Below are 18,543 nucleotides of genomic sequence, written 5' to 3' on the forward strand. Positions count from 1 at the left end.
TCAATACAGGCTTCAGAAAACCTCATGGCTGCTATGCTTACTCTCCATCATAGGAAAAGGAGCTTGAAAAGCATCTGGGTATCTCCAAGAGGGAGTTGCTATCAGTTGCTGAGAATAGAGAAGTCTGGACTGACCTTCTCAGCTTATTGCCACCATGACCCCCAGCAGGAGTTAATTAGCATATGTATAACTCAGCTATGGATTTCAATATCATATAATTTCATATCATATCATATATCATAATAATGTTCTACTCTCCTAATGTTTTCTTCTTGCTAGTGCGCTGTTTTGGCTATCCACCCTGATGATATTTTAATTCTAGGCTTTTATGGAGGTGAGCAGTGAGGCGTTCTCACCAACTGATATCTTATTTCCCTCAGCTTGATAGTAGACAGACAGCAGCATCTTTGTCTGTGTGTAAATTGGTGAGGAAATGAGAAGTGCCCCCACTTCCCACCCTGCTGCCATTGCTATTCTATTATATCTATCCAGCAGAGGCTGAGCACAGACCACAGTCACTCTGGTAGATCAGAATTGACTCAATAAGAAAAGCACCCAGAACCACACTGATATACGGTTTCTCAGACTTCCAGATAGAACTTCCACATGGATAAACTATGGGTTTTACTGTGACAAAACAGCATTATAGAGCTTTCTAAGATAGAATGATCAAATTCCCAAATAATGACCAAAAGATCACATAAGAGCTGATTTATGCATTTAGGAGAGTTTATTTACTATATAAATAAATTATAATGACTAAATAAAGTGAAAATATTTAATTCAAGTTAATTTCATGTTTCTTTCTTATTCTATATTTGGTTAGTGTTATTTCTTCCATGCTTTAATGACTGTAGGCTATGGTTTAGACAGCAAGGCAAATTTGTAGATTAAATCAGATTTTATTTTTTATTAAATGTCTGCATCACAAATGAGCAGTAACCAAATACTATTTGTATTTATATCTGTATCTTGTATTTGTATCTATCTGTTAAACTGTATTCATCAGGTACATCAGGAAAAAGGCAAGAGTTAAATGCTCAAAAATAAATCATGAGATTTTAAGCATTAAATTATGATTGATATGCCCTTTGAAAAATATATTTCATGTCTTCATGTCTTCATTAATCGAGACAAATTTTAATATTAACACTATAGAGTACGCGGAATAAGCTGGCTGTTCATTTATATTGAAATGTGCACCAGGAGAATTTTTCAAATAACATAAAAATATGAATAATATTCAAAACTAAAACCCCTGAAACCAATAAATCAAAGATTGTCCCACAGATGTCCTGTTTTACTTTCATGATGGTTTTCATTTTAGTTGTACTTGTCATAAAAGTCAAGAAACACAAACTAAATGCCAAAAAAGATTAATAAATAAATAAATAAATAAAAGCAAACGTCATGTCTAGATATTTTCATTTAAAAATCTTGTAGACATGTTTCTTTTATCTCAGACAAGATGATTTAAATATATATTAATAAAGGAGGTTTGAGTGCCTTTTGAGTAAATGCGAGCAAAAGTAAATTAAATGATTTGTCTCTTGCACCTTTTCTATATTTGATAGATAAATCCTTTTAATATTTAGCTACAAATAATATGAGATACTTAAAATCATTATTTTGTAACAGTTACCTGGGTAATTTTGCAGTAAGGACTTTTTTCAACATTTTACTCAGATATGATTGCTGGGCACTTGGATACAACACTTCTGTAACTGCCATCCATTTTACTGACCCAGTTTGTATCTTAACATTTTCGTTTTAAACTAATTTCTATCCTTTCTGGAAGTTTCTATTTTCCGAGGTGTGCACAGAAGTTGTCCTGTGCTATCTGCAGGATTTGTGCTGAGGCCAGCTATGGGCAGTCTTACATGTCCAGCTTCTCTCCAATATGTGTGGTTTTAAGGGCAGTTCCAAGCCCTACTGCAGATACCAGTCATCATAATTGCCACTCTCTCGTCAGGACTTCTGTGTGTTAATGTGTTCACATGTAAACATGTGGGCAAATATTATGGCTCCCAGGGCACTTGGCCTACTCCAGAGTCACTGTGCCAGCCTCTGGCTAGATGAACTTATTGATTGGTTGGCTGAAGGGTTGAGAGAAGCCAGGGGGCTCCATCTTGTGGTTGAGGAGGCACCTGCAATTTGTACATCTCTCTCTCTCTCTCTCTCTCTCTCTCTCTCTCTCTCTCTCTCTCTCTCTCTCTCTCTCTCTCTCTCTCTCTCTCTCTCTTTCCTTCTCTCCATTGTCAATGAATAATACCATTCTACCACCTTTGAATTGTTGCATTTGTTAAAATAGATATAGATCTTGAAACCTGCTTCACAAAACAACAAAAAAAAGTTTGTGTTTCTCTTTCTAGAATACAGGGGTAATGAGGTTTGACCTTATTAGTTTGAAATGACCAAAAAAGATCCAGCATTCAATCAAAAAAAGAAATAAGTAGCCTGGAAAAGCTTACAGTAACAACACGTCTTTTTCTCCACATTAGAGCCTGAGGTAATTATTGCTAAATGGAAACCCTTGTGTTTGTCTTTCTCTGTTATGAGTCTATGTTTGGGTGGCCATTGTTGGAAAAGAAAAGGGGGATTTTTTTCTAGCATGTGATAAAAGAACTGCAGACTGATTGAGGTCCCATGGGTCTTGGTCTTGAGTTCTTGTTCTGACTTTTTACTCTTTTTTCATCTCTGGATGCAGTTACTATTTTCTCAGGTCAAGTTACACGTTAATTACCTTTCATTGTTTACTTTCATATATTCATATAAATTACAAATGTAGAAGTACTCTAGTCTTTTTAGATCTGTGGATCTATTAAATCATGGATGGTTCTCTTTTACTGCTGTGTAAACATTCTAAATAGTTCAACCGCCATATGATCATGCATGCATTCATTTATTCGTTCATTCTTTATGCTAGTCATGGAAAAAGTGGATCTGGAGCTTATTTCATGGGCCTCATGCATTCACATTTGTTTACTCAATTTTTTGTAAGCGAAATGCTTGTTTGTAGGGGATGGAAGAAAATTGGAGAAAACTGACATGGATACAGTGATGAAAATGATCCAACTGCACAGTATCCTTAGATCAGCATAAACCATTGGACATGGAATCACTGGAACCTGGTGCACCACATTGCTTCTTATACATTTTTGTTATTAGATGGAAGTGTTTCTAGACTTCATTAGTTTTAAATAGGATTAAATAGTTTTCTACTATACAAGGACAAACATAATTGTTTACGCCAGTTATATGCACCAACATGGAATGTGCTGAAATGGAAAGAGGTCCATCAAAACCCACTTCTGCTAGTGATGAAGAACACACCAATTTTACTAAGGAAACAATACAGCTCAAGACAATGAAAATGTTTTGAGCTAACTGGAATTTATTCATCAGCAGACCAGAGATTGTGACTATAGACTGTAGTTGTCAGCCTAGTAGGGTAGTCCATAGTCAAAATCTCTGGTCTTTACTTTCTGAATTTTTAACCAGATAACCAGCAGAAGTCATCTATATATAGTTTGACTCACTCCTTGTTTCACAGGTGTATGATTAGCCCTAAGCGCAATGCTAAATTGTAGAAATTGTATGGTTATTCACTACTGGTTAGTACTGAGAGGCTGCAGGATGCTACTTTAGGCAGGGCTGCTCTTTTTCAACACAAAGCCTGCTTTGGCTCTTATTCAATTAGCCTGACGCTAGCCATTTACCGAGCATAACTGGATTACTCTCATTATAAAGAGATTAGGCTTATTTGCCAACCAAGCAGCAAACCAACGCACCCTCTGTCTTTTCAGTTTCCAACACTCCACATTCTGGGAATGTGTTTACAGAATTTGCTTTCTGCAGATGCTTCATCGTATTAGATAGAGCTGTTGGAAATGAGCCGTGATATGTGTTACTGGGTGGAGCTTTGGTCGCGGTTGGCTTCTTGTTTGATCAAAGAACACCAAGCTTTTTTTTTTTCACTTCAAAAATGACACATCCACTCATACAGTACTGTTCTCTGCCCAGACATAGAGTGTGAGGTGTTGGGACAGCAGGAGGTCGAAGGGAACAGAGGTCATGTGACCAGGCTATGGTCATTCAGAATACAAATAAAAATGTCACAAGTTTCTGAATGCATCATTCCAGGGGACATAGAGATAATGGTGCATTTTTTGTAGGTCTGTTCATTGACCTCAGACACCAGGCTTCAATACACATATGCTCTGTATAGAGCGTTGATGTTTGACTTTGGTTTTTATATAAATTTTTACTGCATCTACTGTACAGTGTCTACTTACTGATAGCATTTACTTTTAAACTCACCTTTTAACACATCTTTAGGCACAACATCTTTTTCAGGGGCATTCAAATATTTTTTTAAGGTTCGAGATAATCAAAAAAGACTGAATGGTGACAGCAAGTACAGTATTAAAATATTCTAAACAATAGAGTTTTTTTTTTGATGATTTCTAAAAGGTGATCAGATTTGGAGTTAAAGTGGAGAGAAAATGTGTATTTCTCATTTCTCAATGTTTTCATCAGTTTTATTTTAAATGTAATGTGTATTTGCTGGTGAGAACCGATTATAGAGTATAGAAAATTAAATGAAAATCTTTGAATACTCTCAGCCATGTGACATATCATGTCTCCAACCTCTCAGCTAGCCTTCGGTCTGATAAGATGCCTACAGCTAATTCACTTACATAAGTACACACGATCGGATAAACCGCGACAGAGAACCTAATGCACTGGCACATGCTTAGATATCTTTATGAATGTTAGAGGGTTTTTTAAAAATATTCAGTACAATCTGCTGGTTTGCTTTAATCTACCAGGTGATGACCACTGATCTACACAATATGTGTATTTTTTATGAAGTAGATCTGGTGGTGTATATGGTATAGTTTAAAGTTTAAACATTTTTATTAGCTTTTATGCTTCCATTCTAATTTAGTTTCTAGTCATTTTTACTAAACAGGATTTCTGTTCTCTGCTCTCGTTCTTATTCTTATGTTGACAATGTGCAGGTTTTACTTTGAATTTGAATTGAATGCGTATATGCTTATACAAAGAACCCTTATAATAATTCATGTGTAATGGAAAAGTTTTCGAAATAAAGGACATCTACTGCATTTATTTGTTATTGCCTGCATTAATATGTATGGCAGATCTTCCTAATTTAACAGCAGTCTCTTGGAATCTTCAGCTGTCAGACATTGTGCAATTTTTGACAGGAGTTTTGGAAACAATTGAACTTTATGCCGTATGCTGTGCTTTCTGCATTTTCCGTTTAATTGTAAAGGCACTATCTCAGTCTGTCTGTCCCTCTGTCTGATGCAACGTACACGCATGGACACGGACACACACACACACACACACACACACACACACACACACACACACACATACACGGACACACACCCACGCGGACACACACACACACACACACACGTTTAAAAAACTACACACAAAATAACACACATTATGACCACAACACTAGCACCTGCACCTGTACAACCAGCTTCCAGTTAATTGAACAGGATGGCTCCTGGTCTCCGTGGCAACTGTGACCTGCCACGAGATGAATTGAAACTGTGCAGATACGCACACCACCTCCCATTATAACCCCCCTCCCGACCCCCACCCCCAGCCAATCTCTTAATCTCTTCAGTATTATTTATGGCTGTGCCACTGAGCGGCCCAGATGTGAGCAGAGAGATGGAGACTGAAGAGAGGAGTCAGCTGTTTTAAGCCGGCAGTGCGCTTCTCTTAAAAGCTTCTCAATCCTATTGTGTGATTAGCAGGTTTATCCCTTTTGTGTCCTTTTCCCCGATTTTTGTAAGCTTGCTTCGAACAAGATTGGCTAAAGGTTGTTATATGCGTTTTGTTTTTTTCTTTCTCTCTTGCTCGTGTTTTTTTTGTTTTTTTAGTTTTTAAAGCGCTCCAATCTGAAATTCTCTCTGCCATATCAGCGAGGCAACAAGGCTGTCTGTATGCTGTCCTGTCATCTCTTATAACTGACATTTTATTACGTCTCTAAATGTCTCTAAAAGCCTGCTCTGTCGCTCAGGCTCTGTCCAGGGGGAAGAGACGGTGGAAGGAAAGAGAATTAAACCAAATGGCAGAAGAGGAATAAAAGTGAATTAGCGAATAACAAATTGCCCTCCTTGCCCAACCTCTCTAACTATTCTCCCTCATTTTTCTGCAACCAACTCATCTAAATTTGTTCGACATTTTTTGGGCCAGGAGCCAAAAAGGCTTTTATAACCATAAAGGGTATGGATCAGGATAAATCACATTAAACTGTCTAATTTAATTAAAGTATTGACAAAACATAATAGATACTTACACGGGTTTAAGGGGTGGGGGAGGGGTGAGGGACCTATTTCCATTTATAACTTCCATACATGGGGCTATCTTGGGAGCGGCACAGGAATGTTAAAGCACAAGTGGCAAGCTTTAGGGACCCAAGGGAGCATTTGAGCCCATTTACAATGATTTAGAAGCTGCACTTTTTTTTCATGCCCTCTACTACCAGAAGAAAAAAAATGTGCAGTGGCGTAATGAAGCGAATGACTGTCACAGTTTAGGCTGCGTCAGCGGGCTGAGGATGATCAATACGGGAATATTTTTATTCATAAAACTCAGACTTAATTAAATCAAGAAGTCTTTGAGCTGGATGTAAGACACCAAGCAAGGGCAGAAAGTTAAATGGCTGGTGTAAAATACACGGCCACATGCTGCCAAACTTTGATTGGGACTTCGGAGAAACTAACGTACATGTGTTTTGTTCTTTCGCTGTGTCTCCTTTTTTTAAAGTTCCTTGGCTTCATTCGTACCTCGTAATTACTTAAATCTCAACACCATTTCTTTCTTTGGAGGTTTAAGATGGCTAGTGTAGCTACAGTACACTCCCTAGATTTCCCCTATGACATCATTTTAGCCCTCATTTGCCTTCGGCCTTTTATACATCCAACCAGTATTAACCTTCACTCTACTGTACTGCTGTATTATTTAAAACCCAACAAACCAGAACCACAACAGTAGGAACCTCCAGCTAAAGAGATGAAACGCTATACTAATGTCATGCTGTGCCTCTCTCTTCATGAAGAACATGCAGGTTCACATCCAAAGCCAGCGTGTGGTTCCCTGCCACCTGCCAAAATCTAGTATTTGTCTCTTTGTTTTAGAAATAAGTTTCAGCAGAGAAACCGCAGTCGTAATTCAAATGAATGGAACAGACGAGTCCGTTTTGCTTTATGGAGAATTAGAAGCAGAGGTCAGTGATGGTTCCTCACACTGAAAACAACATTTGGCCTCCGCCTTGCCGCTATTTATTATACTGTCTATTGAAAACGTGCCTCTATTCTCTGGTTTAATTAAGAGCTACTGTCATCCTGAAAGCCAATTACAGTTGAGAGTCTTTCAGAGCCAGGAATCCATAGTGTTTTAATTTGCGTGCTTTTTTTTTTTTTTTTCAAAACTGGCCATAAACCAAAATGGAGACCGCTGCTAACTGCAGAAGAATCCTAACATACTGCTCACTGCCCATCATAGCCATAACCACAGCCATAAAAAGCTGAAATATGAGTCGGGATCTGTATTTATTATGCGCTGTTCTATGTATCTTTATAGAATAAGTGTTAAATGAATGGCTGCTGTAGGATTGGTAGGAGTGGCCTACTTCTATCACAGGAGAAAAGGATGAATATTGACTGAAAGAGAGAGAGAGAGAGAGAGAGAGAGAGAGAGAGAGAGAGAGAGAGAGAGAGCACTCAGCATGCAGAAAGGCAACAGCAGCTGGAATGGGAATGTGCAGAGATTGCACTGGGGAGAATCGTCCATTGAAGACGTCTTTGGTTTCATAAAACAAAATGCTTATGGAGCCCTCGGGGGTCCTCTTCTGCCCCACTGGTTCTGGCTGTGTCTTTTTTAATGAAAGAAATCAAAAATGTGCATCTCATAACCCAAGTGCCCCAAGTGTGGTTGTGTGTGTTTGTGTCTGTGTGGGTTAGTGTGTGTGTGTGGGTTTAGTGTCTGACCCTGTGTGGCCGCCGTCTTAACCCTGTCGTCTATCTAAGGCGTCGACAGTGCATCGAGTCCCGCTGATGAAAAACAAATATGTGTGTGGCAGTGCTGCCTGAACCCCATGCTGCTCTGTTTGTCTCTCAGATTTTCTGGAATTTCACGCTTTGAATTTTGGCCTCTAAACACACACACATGTCAGATCATACATGTAGTTCTCAGTTTAAGCTCTGAAGAGCGAGATGCCCTTCCCTGAAGCTGGAAGCGCTGGTCTCTGGTTAGATCGAATATAAAGGCAGTGTGATTGGTCACAGTTATGAGAGTCTAAGATTAAATGAATAATGCAGGGTTTCTGACAGGATGGCCGTCGGCTACTGGTCACCTTTCACCTGTGTGTGTGTGTGTGTGTGTGTGTGTGAGAGAGAGAGAGAGAGAGAGAGAGAGAGAGAGAGAGAGAGAGAGAGAGAGAGAGAGAGAGAGAGAGCGCTACATTAAGATATATAGATAGATTTAGTATGTGATGTACAGATGTAGCTGTGGGAAGTGTATATAAATACAGAGAATATAAAGCATAGAGCTCATAGGAAATACATCAGAATGGTTGAAACTTGGGTGAAACTGAATGAAAAAAAAAACAGGACAGAGTGCAGTCATTGTTTTTATCCATTTTTATATACACCCTATGTTCTTTCTGTTATATCCATTTATCCATCCATCCCTTTTCTGTTCTTTGGACTGAGAATGTAAACCACGGTACCAGAGGAAACCCCTGAAAGCACAGGGAGGACATGCAAACTCCACACACTCACACACAGTGGATGCGGGGATTAAATCCTAAGACTGGGGGTACGAGGCAAACATGCACATAACACAATATTTATACATTGTTATTTATACATACATGTTTATTATTAGCCTTTTAAGAATAGATTATGTGGAGTATCCAGCATGCACATCCCTGTGAGTTAGTAGTAGAAAGTATTATTAGTGACTCGCATTCATATTAATCAACATCTGAGCAATCAGATTATGGCATAAAACAGTGCTATGATATAATGCAAAAATGACAGTGATATTTAATTTTAGAAAATGTCAGCAAAAAAAACACAACATTCTAAAAATATTATAAAACAGTTTCAGAGTCAAATGTAGATTTTTTTTGCCCCAAATGAATACTGTGATAAACTCAGCAAAGTGTAATTATATAAGTTGAACTGATATAATGATATTTTATTAACATGAGTACTAACTGGTTTTGGTGCATGGAAAAAAGCATGTAACTGTAGTAAGGGTTGTAGTAATAAAATAATAATAATAATAATAATAATAATAATAATAATAATAATAATAATAATAATAATAAATTAAAATATATATATACAGTACTGTGCAAAAGTTTTTGGCAGGTGTGAAAAAATGCTGTAAACAAAGAATGCTTTCAGAAATATAAATATTGAGTGTTTATTTCTGACAGTTTACAAAATGCAAAGTGAGCAAACAAAAGAAAAATCTAAATCAAATCAATATTTTGTGTTACTACCTTTTGCCTTCAAACCAGCATGAAGTGTTGGCACGGCCCCCACAGAGTCCTGATCTCAACATCATCGACTGTGTCTGGGATTACACGAAGAGACAGAAGGATGTGAGAAAGCCGACATCCACAGGAGATCTGTGGTTAGTTCTCCAAGATGTTTGGAACAACCTACCAGCTGAGTTCCTTCAAAAACTGTGTGCAAGTGTACCTAGAAGAATTGCTGCTGTTTTGAAGGCAAAGGCTGGTCACACCAAATACTGATTTGATTTAGATTTCTCCTTTGTTTATTTACTGCATTTTGTTCATTTATGAAAATAAATGTTTAACACTTCCCTTTTTGAAAGCATTCTTTGTTTACAGCATTTTTTCACACACATACACACACACACACACACACACACACACACACACACACATATATATATATAAATAATACAAATATATAATAATACAAATAATACTGCTGCTGCCACTATTACTAATAATAATATTGTTGTTATTATTATTTATACAGAATTTCATACTTTTACAGCTCAAATTGCTTAATAGTGTTACAGTTGTAGTGTAATTGCGTTACACGTTATACAAAAATAAAGAATCAAAATCCAGTCAAAAATAAAAGTGTAAAATATGCATTTAATAATAATAATAAAGCAAATGAAAGTGCTAGAAAAAAGAATAGCATAAACTATTGAAATATATAAATGGATTGTAAAAGCTACATGGAAGTAAAAGTAAATAGTAATAAATGTTACAGTGAAAAGAATGTTTGTGGCTGTTTATTAAAAATCAGTAATAGACGGAGCTTGACGTGTGATTATTGGTAATGTGTTCCAGAGCTTTTGTGCGTAAAAGCAAAAATCTGCTTCATGTTGATTTGGGAAAGGTGATCTCTATTTTATATTGAGGCACAAATTTAGAATACAGTTTATTCAGAGATGGATGAAGTCACTACACCAGTAACGGATTTAGTAATAAAATTTTATAGTTGATTCTAAGTGGAACAGACAGTCAGTGGAGTGATGTTAATATCCTAACTGGTCTAATACGATGTCGCTTACGGGTGTGGTGAAGGTTTACAGTGTGCTGTGTGAGTGTATAGGTGTAAGTCTACGGTAATGAGGACGGGTAGTCATAGATGTGGGTCGGGGTGTATTGGGGTGTTTTTATGTGGAAAGGGATTACAGGGTGTGTGTTCTTGTGGTTTGGGGTGTATGATGTGGATTTGCATGGAAAGCATTTCAAGTGAAAGTAAAGGTGTGGTTAAGGGTGTGCTAGTGGTGTGTTTGTGGGGAACAGGGTTATTCGGAGTGTGTAGGTGGGGTTATTGGGGTTTGCTGTGTGCAGGAGGTTGGAACATTCAATCCGATTCAAGAGGATTTATAGCAGATCTATTTAAGTCATAAAGGGCATGATGATCAGATTCCATGGATTGAGTAGTAAATAGTAGGTTTTATTAGAACTGGTGTGTGCTTTGTGTATTGAGGACATACAGTATCAGGGGTGTAAATGGGCTTGAGGTGTCAGGAGTGTGTAAGGGGTTATAGGGGATGTGTGGGTGTGTTGTCGGTTTTCACTAGGCTAAACTGTTGCGCTCAGACAAGAGGTGGCTCTCAGATAACAGCTCTGCAGAGCAACACGAGGCATCATGTGATAGACAGAAGGCGAAGCACAAACACATCAGAGGACGTATAAGCAACAAAGTCTCTGCCTTGCTCATCTCACGATAAGTAAAATAGAGAGAGATAGATCCCCGCTTTGAATTTACAGCTTTAAACGAGTGGCTTTGAGTGAGGCTGTGATTTGATCTGGCCGTGGCTCTGCTTCCAGGCTTTCCTGTGTTCGTGTTACAGTAATATGGTCTTTATCCTTGCTTGTCTTCGACAATCACACTTTGCCTTTGTGCCTTTCACACCCGATTCCTGCAGCGAGTAAACATCGTGAAAAACGTGGCCTGAATAATCCAGCTCCAAAACACTTGGTTCAATTCCTTTTTTTTCTATTTTTTTAGGTGAAAGATGAAGGATGACATTTACAGAAATGCGATAACTAGAATTGACCCACACGTAGCCTAATTCTTTTTTCTGCTTATGTGTTTTGTGTCGTGCGCTCGAGGACGGATTTTCCTTGCACTCCTGCTCTGTTATCCGTGTGTGTTGTTGAGCTTTTATCAGTAATATGTTTTGGTGCTGCCAGGTTGTCTGGACATGGGAGGCTTTAATGGAATCAATAGGAGATTTATGGCAGCCATCCTGCAAGTCAGGAGGAGGAGGGCGAAAGGAAAATAAAATTAATGAAATTTGCGAGCAGATTGTCAGAGGCGGGAGACGAATGCACTCGCCCCTACACACATGCTGTTTGCGTTTGTGTGTGTGAGACAGAAAGACAGAGACAGACAGACAGACAGAGCCTAAATTGTTTCCTTTCCCTAAGGCATTTCCGTAGGCAAACTATTAGGTGATTCTCTGTATGAGCATGAGATTCAGTTTGACTAGAACTTGTACTTAAAATTTTTTATACTTGTAGTATCACTGAAGGAAATAAATACTGTGTGCAAAGCTATTTTCATTTTCCTTTGCAGAAAGATAAACCTTCATTTTTACATTTATAGCCCTGCATTAAAAGTTTCAGACTGTTACTCATAAAATGTCACCTAATTCTGCTTACTGCCACAATGTCTTCAGTCGTCGGTCCGAGTTAATCTCTCTGTCACCTCGAAGAATGAGTACAGAGTTGATTACTGCTGCGGAATGCGACAGTTTCTCATAACCGCTCTTATTCAGCTTGGCCAGTTTGCTTTTTTGTTAGAAAGATGGGCGTGAAAATCCAGCTGAGTAAACAAAACAATAAAACATTTATTATCCGTGGAAGTCCTCTCCTCTTAGCGTGGAGAGGAATCTCAGTCCAAGCTCCGGCGCTCATAAAGAATTAAACGCTTAGCCATAAAACACATCTTCTCCCTCTGCCCACGTCCCTTACCCCTGCTTTTCATTCATGCCATCAAAAGCGGTATACAAGTCATCAGCAGAGCTGTGTACACTTGGACCTCTGTGCTTTCAGTTTCCTTCTCATGTGAAATCAGGATCATATGAGCAAAGGATGTTTATATAAATGCACAAGCTGCTCACGTCAAAGCAAACGAGCGTCTCAGAGTGCTAGCAGAGATAGGCCGAGCCAAAAAGGATGCAAGGCTGTCGAACATGTCAAAAGCAATCAAGGCCAGCCAGATACAAATCTCTATTCCTTCACTACAAAGCATAACATAGTTATTAATATTTTTTTTTGCACTAATAAAACTTCATTGGTTCCTAAAAACACGTGCGTATCAGATTTTCCAGGGAGGCAAAAGAGCAACATGGGTCCAATAAGTGCTGTTTGTATAATTCTCCTAAGAGGAAATTGCTGGCAGTCCTATAGCTGATACATCATTACGGAGCACACAGCGAGCCTGGCAGAATTCCACTGAGTGTTTGGATCCGTGCCTGATTGTTTATCAGTGAAATTGGTTGTAGCAAGGGCAGACGGGTTAACCCGAGCTCGGCTCTCTCCATGTTACGTGTTGCAGCCATGACTAAGAGGCAGACGCTCCGATTAGCCAGGCCGATATTCCATATCTCTTTCGTTCCCTCTCTGGCAAGTAATTGCATTCTGCTTTTTAAATTATATTTGCCGTTATCAGCCTACAAACAAACAAGCTTAATAGAGTTAAGCGAAACCATTTCAAAATGTCAAAAATCATTTTGCTCCTAACTTGAACTTTAAGTATGTTGACCATTAATACTGATTTGGTGTGTGTGGTGCAGACATTAAAGAAAAGGTTTTTCTTTTTATCTTTTTTCCTTTTCCCTGTCTTCTACATGTTACTCAATGTGAATGTAATATCTTTATTCAGAATAATGAAATGCATGTGAGAGAAATGCACACACACACTGACACTCACAGACACACATACAAATGCTCACACATATTCACCGTAATGAAGGATTCAAAGACAAAAAAGCAAGATGTGACATTTATGGTCTGTTGAACAATTTTGTTTTAGACTTCAAAGCAAAGGAGTATCATTCAAGAAAGGCCGGATTGTTTCAACACCCATCTGGCCCGAGATGCTTCTCTGCTTCTCTGAAATGTGAAGTGACTTCAAACATCCTCCTAATATTTCATTCTCTCTCTCTCTCTCTCTCTCTCTCTCTCTCTCTCTCTCTCTCTCTCTCTCTCTCTCTCTCTCTCTCTCTCTCTCTCTCTCTCTTTCTCTCTCTCTCTCCAGGGACTTGAGTGAGAATCAGATTCAGGCTGTACCTCGGAAGGCTTTCCGTGGAATCACCAACGTGAAGAACCTGTAAGTCTGCTGCACCGTTGCACTCTCTTCTAAACAGATGTCATCCTAAAAAAGATTTAAACAGTCGCTCCATTAAGCCAGAACGAAATGAAAAAGTTGTCCCCCCACTCCTCTGTTTAACACAAGTTCTACTATGTTACTTTATCTCACCAATAGAAAGAGGACAGCTGCCTCCCGGGAGACACAGTAAAAGCCTATAGCTTAGGTTCCTTGAATCATTTGTCTTAATACTTGATAAACTTAGCAATCATGGAGAATCAGTTAATCAGTACGTCTCAGTAAGATAGATGTGTTCAGGATATTGCTATGAATAATGCTCCCCTACCACTTGCAATTACACTAATGGAGTTTGACAAATTTATGCTCTCACTAACAGATTCAGGCTCTGCGCTTTTTTTCTGACTGCTCATTATGAAGATAGACAAGCAACACGTCCAACAATGGACACAGAATTTTAGCCAAAACACTCAAGGAATGTGTGTTTGGGCATGTGTGTGTGTGTGTGTGTGTGTGTGTGTGTGTGTGTGTGTGTGTGTGTGTGTGTGTGTGTGTGTGTGTGTGTGTGTGTGTGTGTGTTTGAATGCTCAGCATTTTTTTATTATGTACCTTTGCTTGTAGGCTGCACCACGACTAAGGAGTTTAAGTGTTGTGAGCCAACATCCTCCATCTCTATACCTGCAACAATAAACGTTGCATTCCCCAGCTCCCCGGACATCTCGAAGGCCTGGGCAAGGGCTGGACCAAGCTTATTGATAAATTCTCCTTACTGTGTGCGAGAACGTAAATGTTAAGGTTACACTTAATGAGCCTCTCCCTCTGCTTGTAGTTTAAAGATCAGCTGTGTAATGTGACCTGAGCCTGCGTGTGATTTTCCAGCCTGTGGTCTTCTGATGTGCACTGTGCTGTGCTGCGGTTCTGAGAGCGTTGTGCTTTATCTGATAGTGGTTGTGTTCCAAACCCAGTTTAAGGGATCAGTACACTCGGGCTCCATGCTGAGAGCTGGAGCATAGAGTTCTGAAAACTGATCTCTCCCTTCTGCTCTGGGCTCGATATTCAATGTCAATATGATTATTTTGTATGGGGACAAATAATACAAGAGAGCCCATAAGTTGTGTTGTGAAAAGAACTCTTATAAGAGATGGATACAGTTGTGCTAAGGCAGAATAAGCAAACATGTTGAGGAGAATGATTTTAATTAATGTCATTTTTTTTAAATGAGTAATTAAGAAAATGATATTTAAGGTAAGTAAGAATTTCCAATACGTATAAGTATAGTTTAGACTAAATAAAGTACAGCTGCACATTATTAATGGACAGTATTTTCTACACAGTGTTGTTGAATTCTTCAGTCTGATTGGTCAGATGTTATTGAGTAATTTTCTATAACAGCAGCTCTAAAGAGTGACTTTAAATCAGTAGATTAATCACTCGCTCTAATATGTTATCGTTTCTATAGTAAAAGTATACACAGGAATTTGCTTGATGGATGCTACAAGTGAACGGATTTTAAAAACAGACACAGAAACAAAACAGGCTGTTCATTAAAATAAAAAGTAAAATATGTTGGTCTTAAATATATTTTTTTCAAAAATGATTTTTCCAGACTGGAAAACCAGCAAGCATAGCCGAGAGCTCACTAATTGGCTAATGTTTCAGAGCAGTGCTTGCTAACTGATACGTTAAATCTTTTCCACTCTGCCGTTTTTACTGTGATGACAAATTTGTTCACTGATTTAACATTTCAACAAATAACACTTAATTAGCATGACTGAGAGCAACGTGACTGTGATTGTGATTAAGAGATAAATCTGAAGTTGTGAAGTCTGTCAGGGAAAAAAAAAGCTTTCATCATTTCCTCAATTTAAAATGAAGAATAAAGCCTGAATAAATTTGTTTGGCTGAATAATTCTAATAAAGGAATTTCAATACTAAACTATATTTGGAAATATTTTCTACAGCCCTAAATTAAAGTAGCCTTGAATACGAGTCAAGTGAAATACTTTTATATTTTGATTTGTGCATAGACAAAACTTACTTTCACAGCCTTTGATGTAACAGCTGAGAGAAAAAAGAGTGTTTGTTTGTTCTGACCCACAGCTCACCCAGGCTTGTATTGACAAACTGGTGTGTGTAAAACTGACTGGTTTCATATACATAAACACAAAAAGTCATTATGTTATGTCTGGGGAAGACCACTGTTTTCATTATTTAATGGCAATGTTTTGCAGAGTAAATGTATTTGTGTGTGTGTGTGTGTGTGTGTGTGTGTGTGTGTGTGTGTGTGTGTGTGTGTGTGTGTGTGTGTGTGTGTGTGTGTGTGTGTGGTCTGATACAGTTAAATTAGTGTCACTCCCTGTGCTGACCTTGTTGACCTGCGTCAAACGATTCACTGTCCGTATGCACATGTTTACTAATCACTGTGGGTCGATGAATCTCTCCCCACACACACACACACACACACACACACACAAACACACACACTCACACACAGTTCCTGTCTTTAAATCAATGCGCACACCCCGTCACTTGCGCATTCCCACTCATATCCATTTTTCAATATTCCCCCATCACCTGCATTTCAATGCTTGACAGTTATGTCCAGCTTCCATTCCAATGGTTTCTGAGCCAGTGCATGAAGAGCTTATCTTTCACTAGATGTCATGTACACGGACACGCTTGGGTGGCCAGGGTGTGAGCACCGAGCAGACGAGCTCATTTTTCCAATAGCGGCACAAGGGAAAGGGGAGGAAAGGGGAATTATACCTGCTCTTCCTTCTAGCGAGCTAATAAAAAACTCACAGCAAGGTGACTTTTGATTTAATAGCTGAAATAGTACTGGCTTTGTTTTGTTTTGTGTGTGTGTGTGTGTGTGTGTGTTTGTGTGTGTTAATCAGGAAACAATAGAGAGGCACTGGTCCAGGAAAAGCATTGATTTTTTCATATAGTTTCTGTGTCTTAATGTCCGCCTGGCGTACACTGCTGTAGTGGCTGATAAAGAATTGCATCTCTCTCTCTCTCTCTCTCTCTCTCTCTCTCTCTCTCTCTCTCTCTCTCTCTCTCTCTCTCTCCCTCTCTCTCTCTCTCTGTAACCTTCCCCACATCTCCTTAGCACACTTTGCTCGAGTCAGCATCCTTCACCCTCTTTTGCCGAGTGGCCATATGGCTAATATCGCCATCAGGTTGCCTTTCGCCGCTAACCAGCCTGCAACTGCTGTGCTCCATTTCACCCGTATGCATTTCCAGTCATTGCTGGTCTCTATATACGTCTCACTGACACGCTACACTGCTTCCAGTCAATCGTACGAGCCGAGAGCTTTAAGGCCTTCTCTTTGCCAGAATGGAATGTCACTACTCCAATCATAATACACCGAAGCCGGTTGTGATGATCTCTATACACACATGTATTATATGCGTGTGTCAGCAGAACCGAGAGAGCGTTGTTTTATTGTGTCTATGAAGAGGCGATTAATAGTGAATGAGGCCCTGGTACATCCATCCTGGTGACATTGTTATTCATAGAGTGCAAATGTAGCATAGAGCTGCATGAATTGCGTGCTCGCTGTGGAGGTGAGGACGCTCTGTCACCTGCAGCTCAGATGTGAATCACTGCTCTGGGTTTTTTAGAACTTTAAGAATGCCTGAGAATAATTAATGCTGATGTGCTGTGTTTATAATATAATATAATAATATAATATAATATAATATAATATAATATAATATAATATAATATAATATAATATAATATACATTATGTGACAATACACTAATATTTTATAACATTTTGTAATAAGATGATGGATTATGTTCAAGTTATTTTCAGTAAATTTTTACAAAAGGTTTACAAAAGATGCCGCCATTTCTTTTTCTATTCTAATACTAAAACCTTGATTATCAGCCGATACCGTTTTCTTAAAAACCTCTACACTTAATTTTTTTGTTGTTTTTTGTTTCTTTGCTTAAATATATGTTATTCATTTATCCTAACAAAAGAAAAAATAGTCAAACCTCTTTATTTTTTCCAAATGCAGTTTGAACAAAATATATATATATTTTTTTTTTGTAAAGATGCAACACTATTTTTCTGGATTTTATTTATCATAGAATTTTTTTTTGTATTATGATATGATTTTTTGGCATATTAGCTTCAACTAATATACAAAAACACATACACTCACACGCACAGACATGTATACACACACACACACACACACACACACACACACACGCACATACACACACACACACTAGCAGTCTAGCAGTATGAACCAGCAATGTATGTGAGCTCTCTTCATTTCTTTTCCCTTATCTGGGGGTGCAACATGACCTCACACTAATACATTTTAAAACAATTCATGACTTTGTGTGAGTTTAAATAGAGTGTGTTAGCTTTTGTATCTTGTTCACACTTTATTCTCACTACAGCAAACAAAATCTAATCACATCGCTTTCGCTCATTCAAATTTGAATTAATTTTTCATGAGGCTGAGGTGTGTGTGTGTGTGTGTGTGTGTGTGTGTGTGTGTGTGTGTGTGTGTGTGTGTGTGTGTGTGTGTGTGTGTGTGCGCGCGCATGGATATTGTTTTCTTCACCAAACGCCCCCATAAACATATAGTAAAAAATATATATAAGAGAGAGAATATATATATAT

At 38.4% G+C, this 18,543-nt stretch overlaps 1 protein-coding gene across 1 annotated transcript in view; it reads left to right on the plus strand.

Annotated features, from left to right (window-relative positions):
- Positions 1-18,543, plus strand: part of slit3 (slit homolog 3 (Drosophila)) — a 165,484-nt gene that overhangs the window by 75,793 nt on the left and 71,148 nt on the right. Inside the window, exon 5 of the mRNA XM_027135848.2 lies at positions 13,824-13,895. Coding sequence (XP_026991649.2) covers positions 13,824-13,895 — 72 coding nt within the window. The remainder of the gene's footprint in view (positions 1-13,823; positions 13,896-18,543) is intronic.

This window comes from Tachysurus fulvidraco, chromosome 17, assembly GCF_022655615.1.
Source record: "Tachysurus fulvidraco isolate hzauxx_2018 chromosome 17, HZAU_PFXX_2.0, whole genome shotgun sequence".
Taxonomy (NCBI): Eukaryota; Metazoa; Chordata; class Actinopteri; order Siluriformes; family Bagridae; genus Tachysurus; species Tachysurus fulvidraco.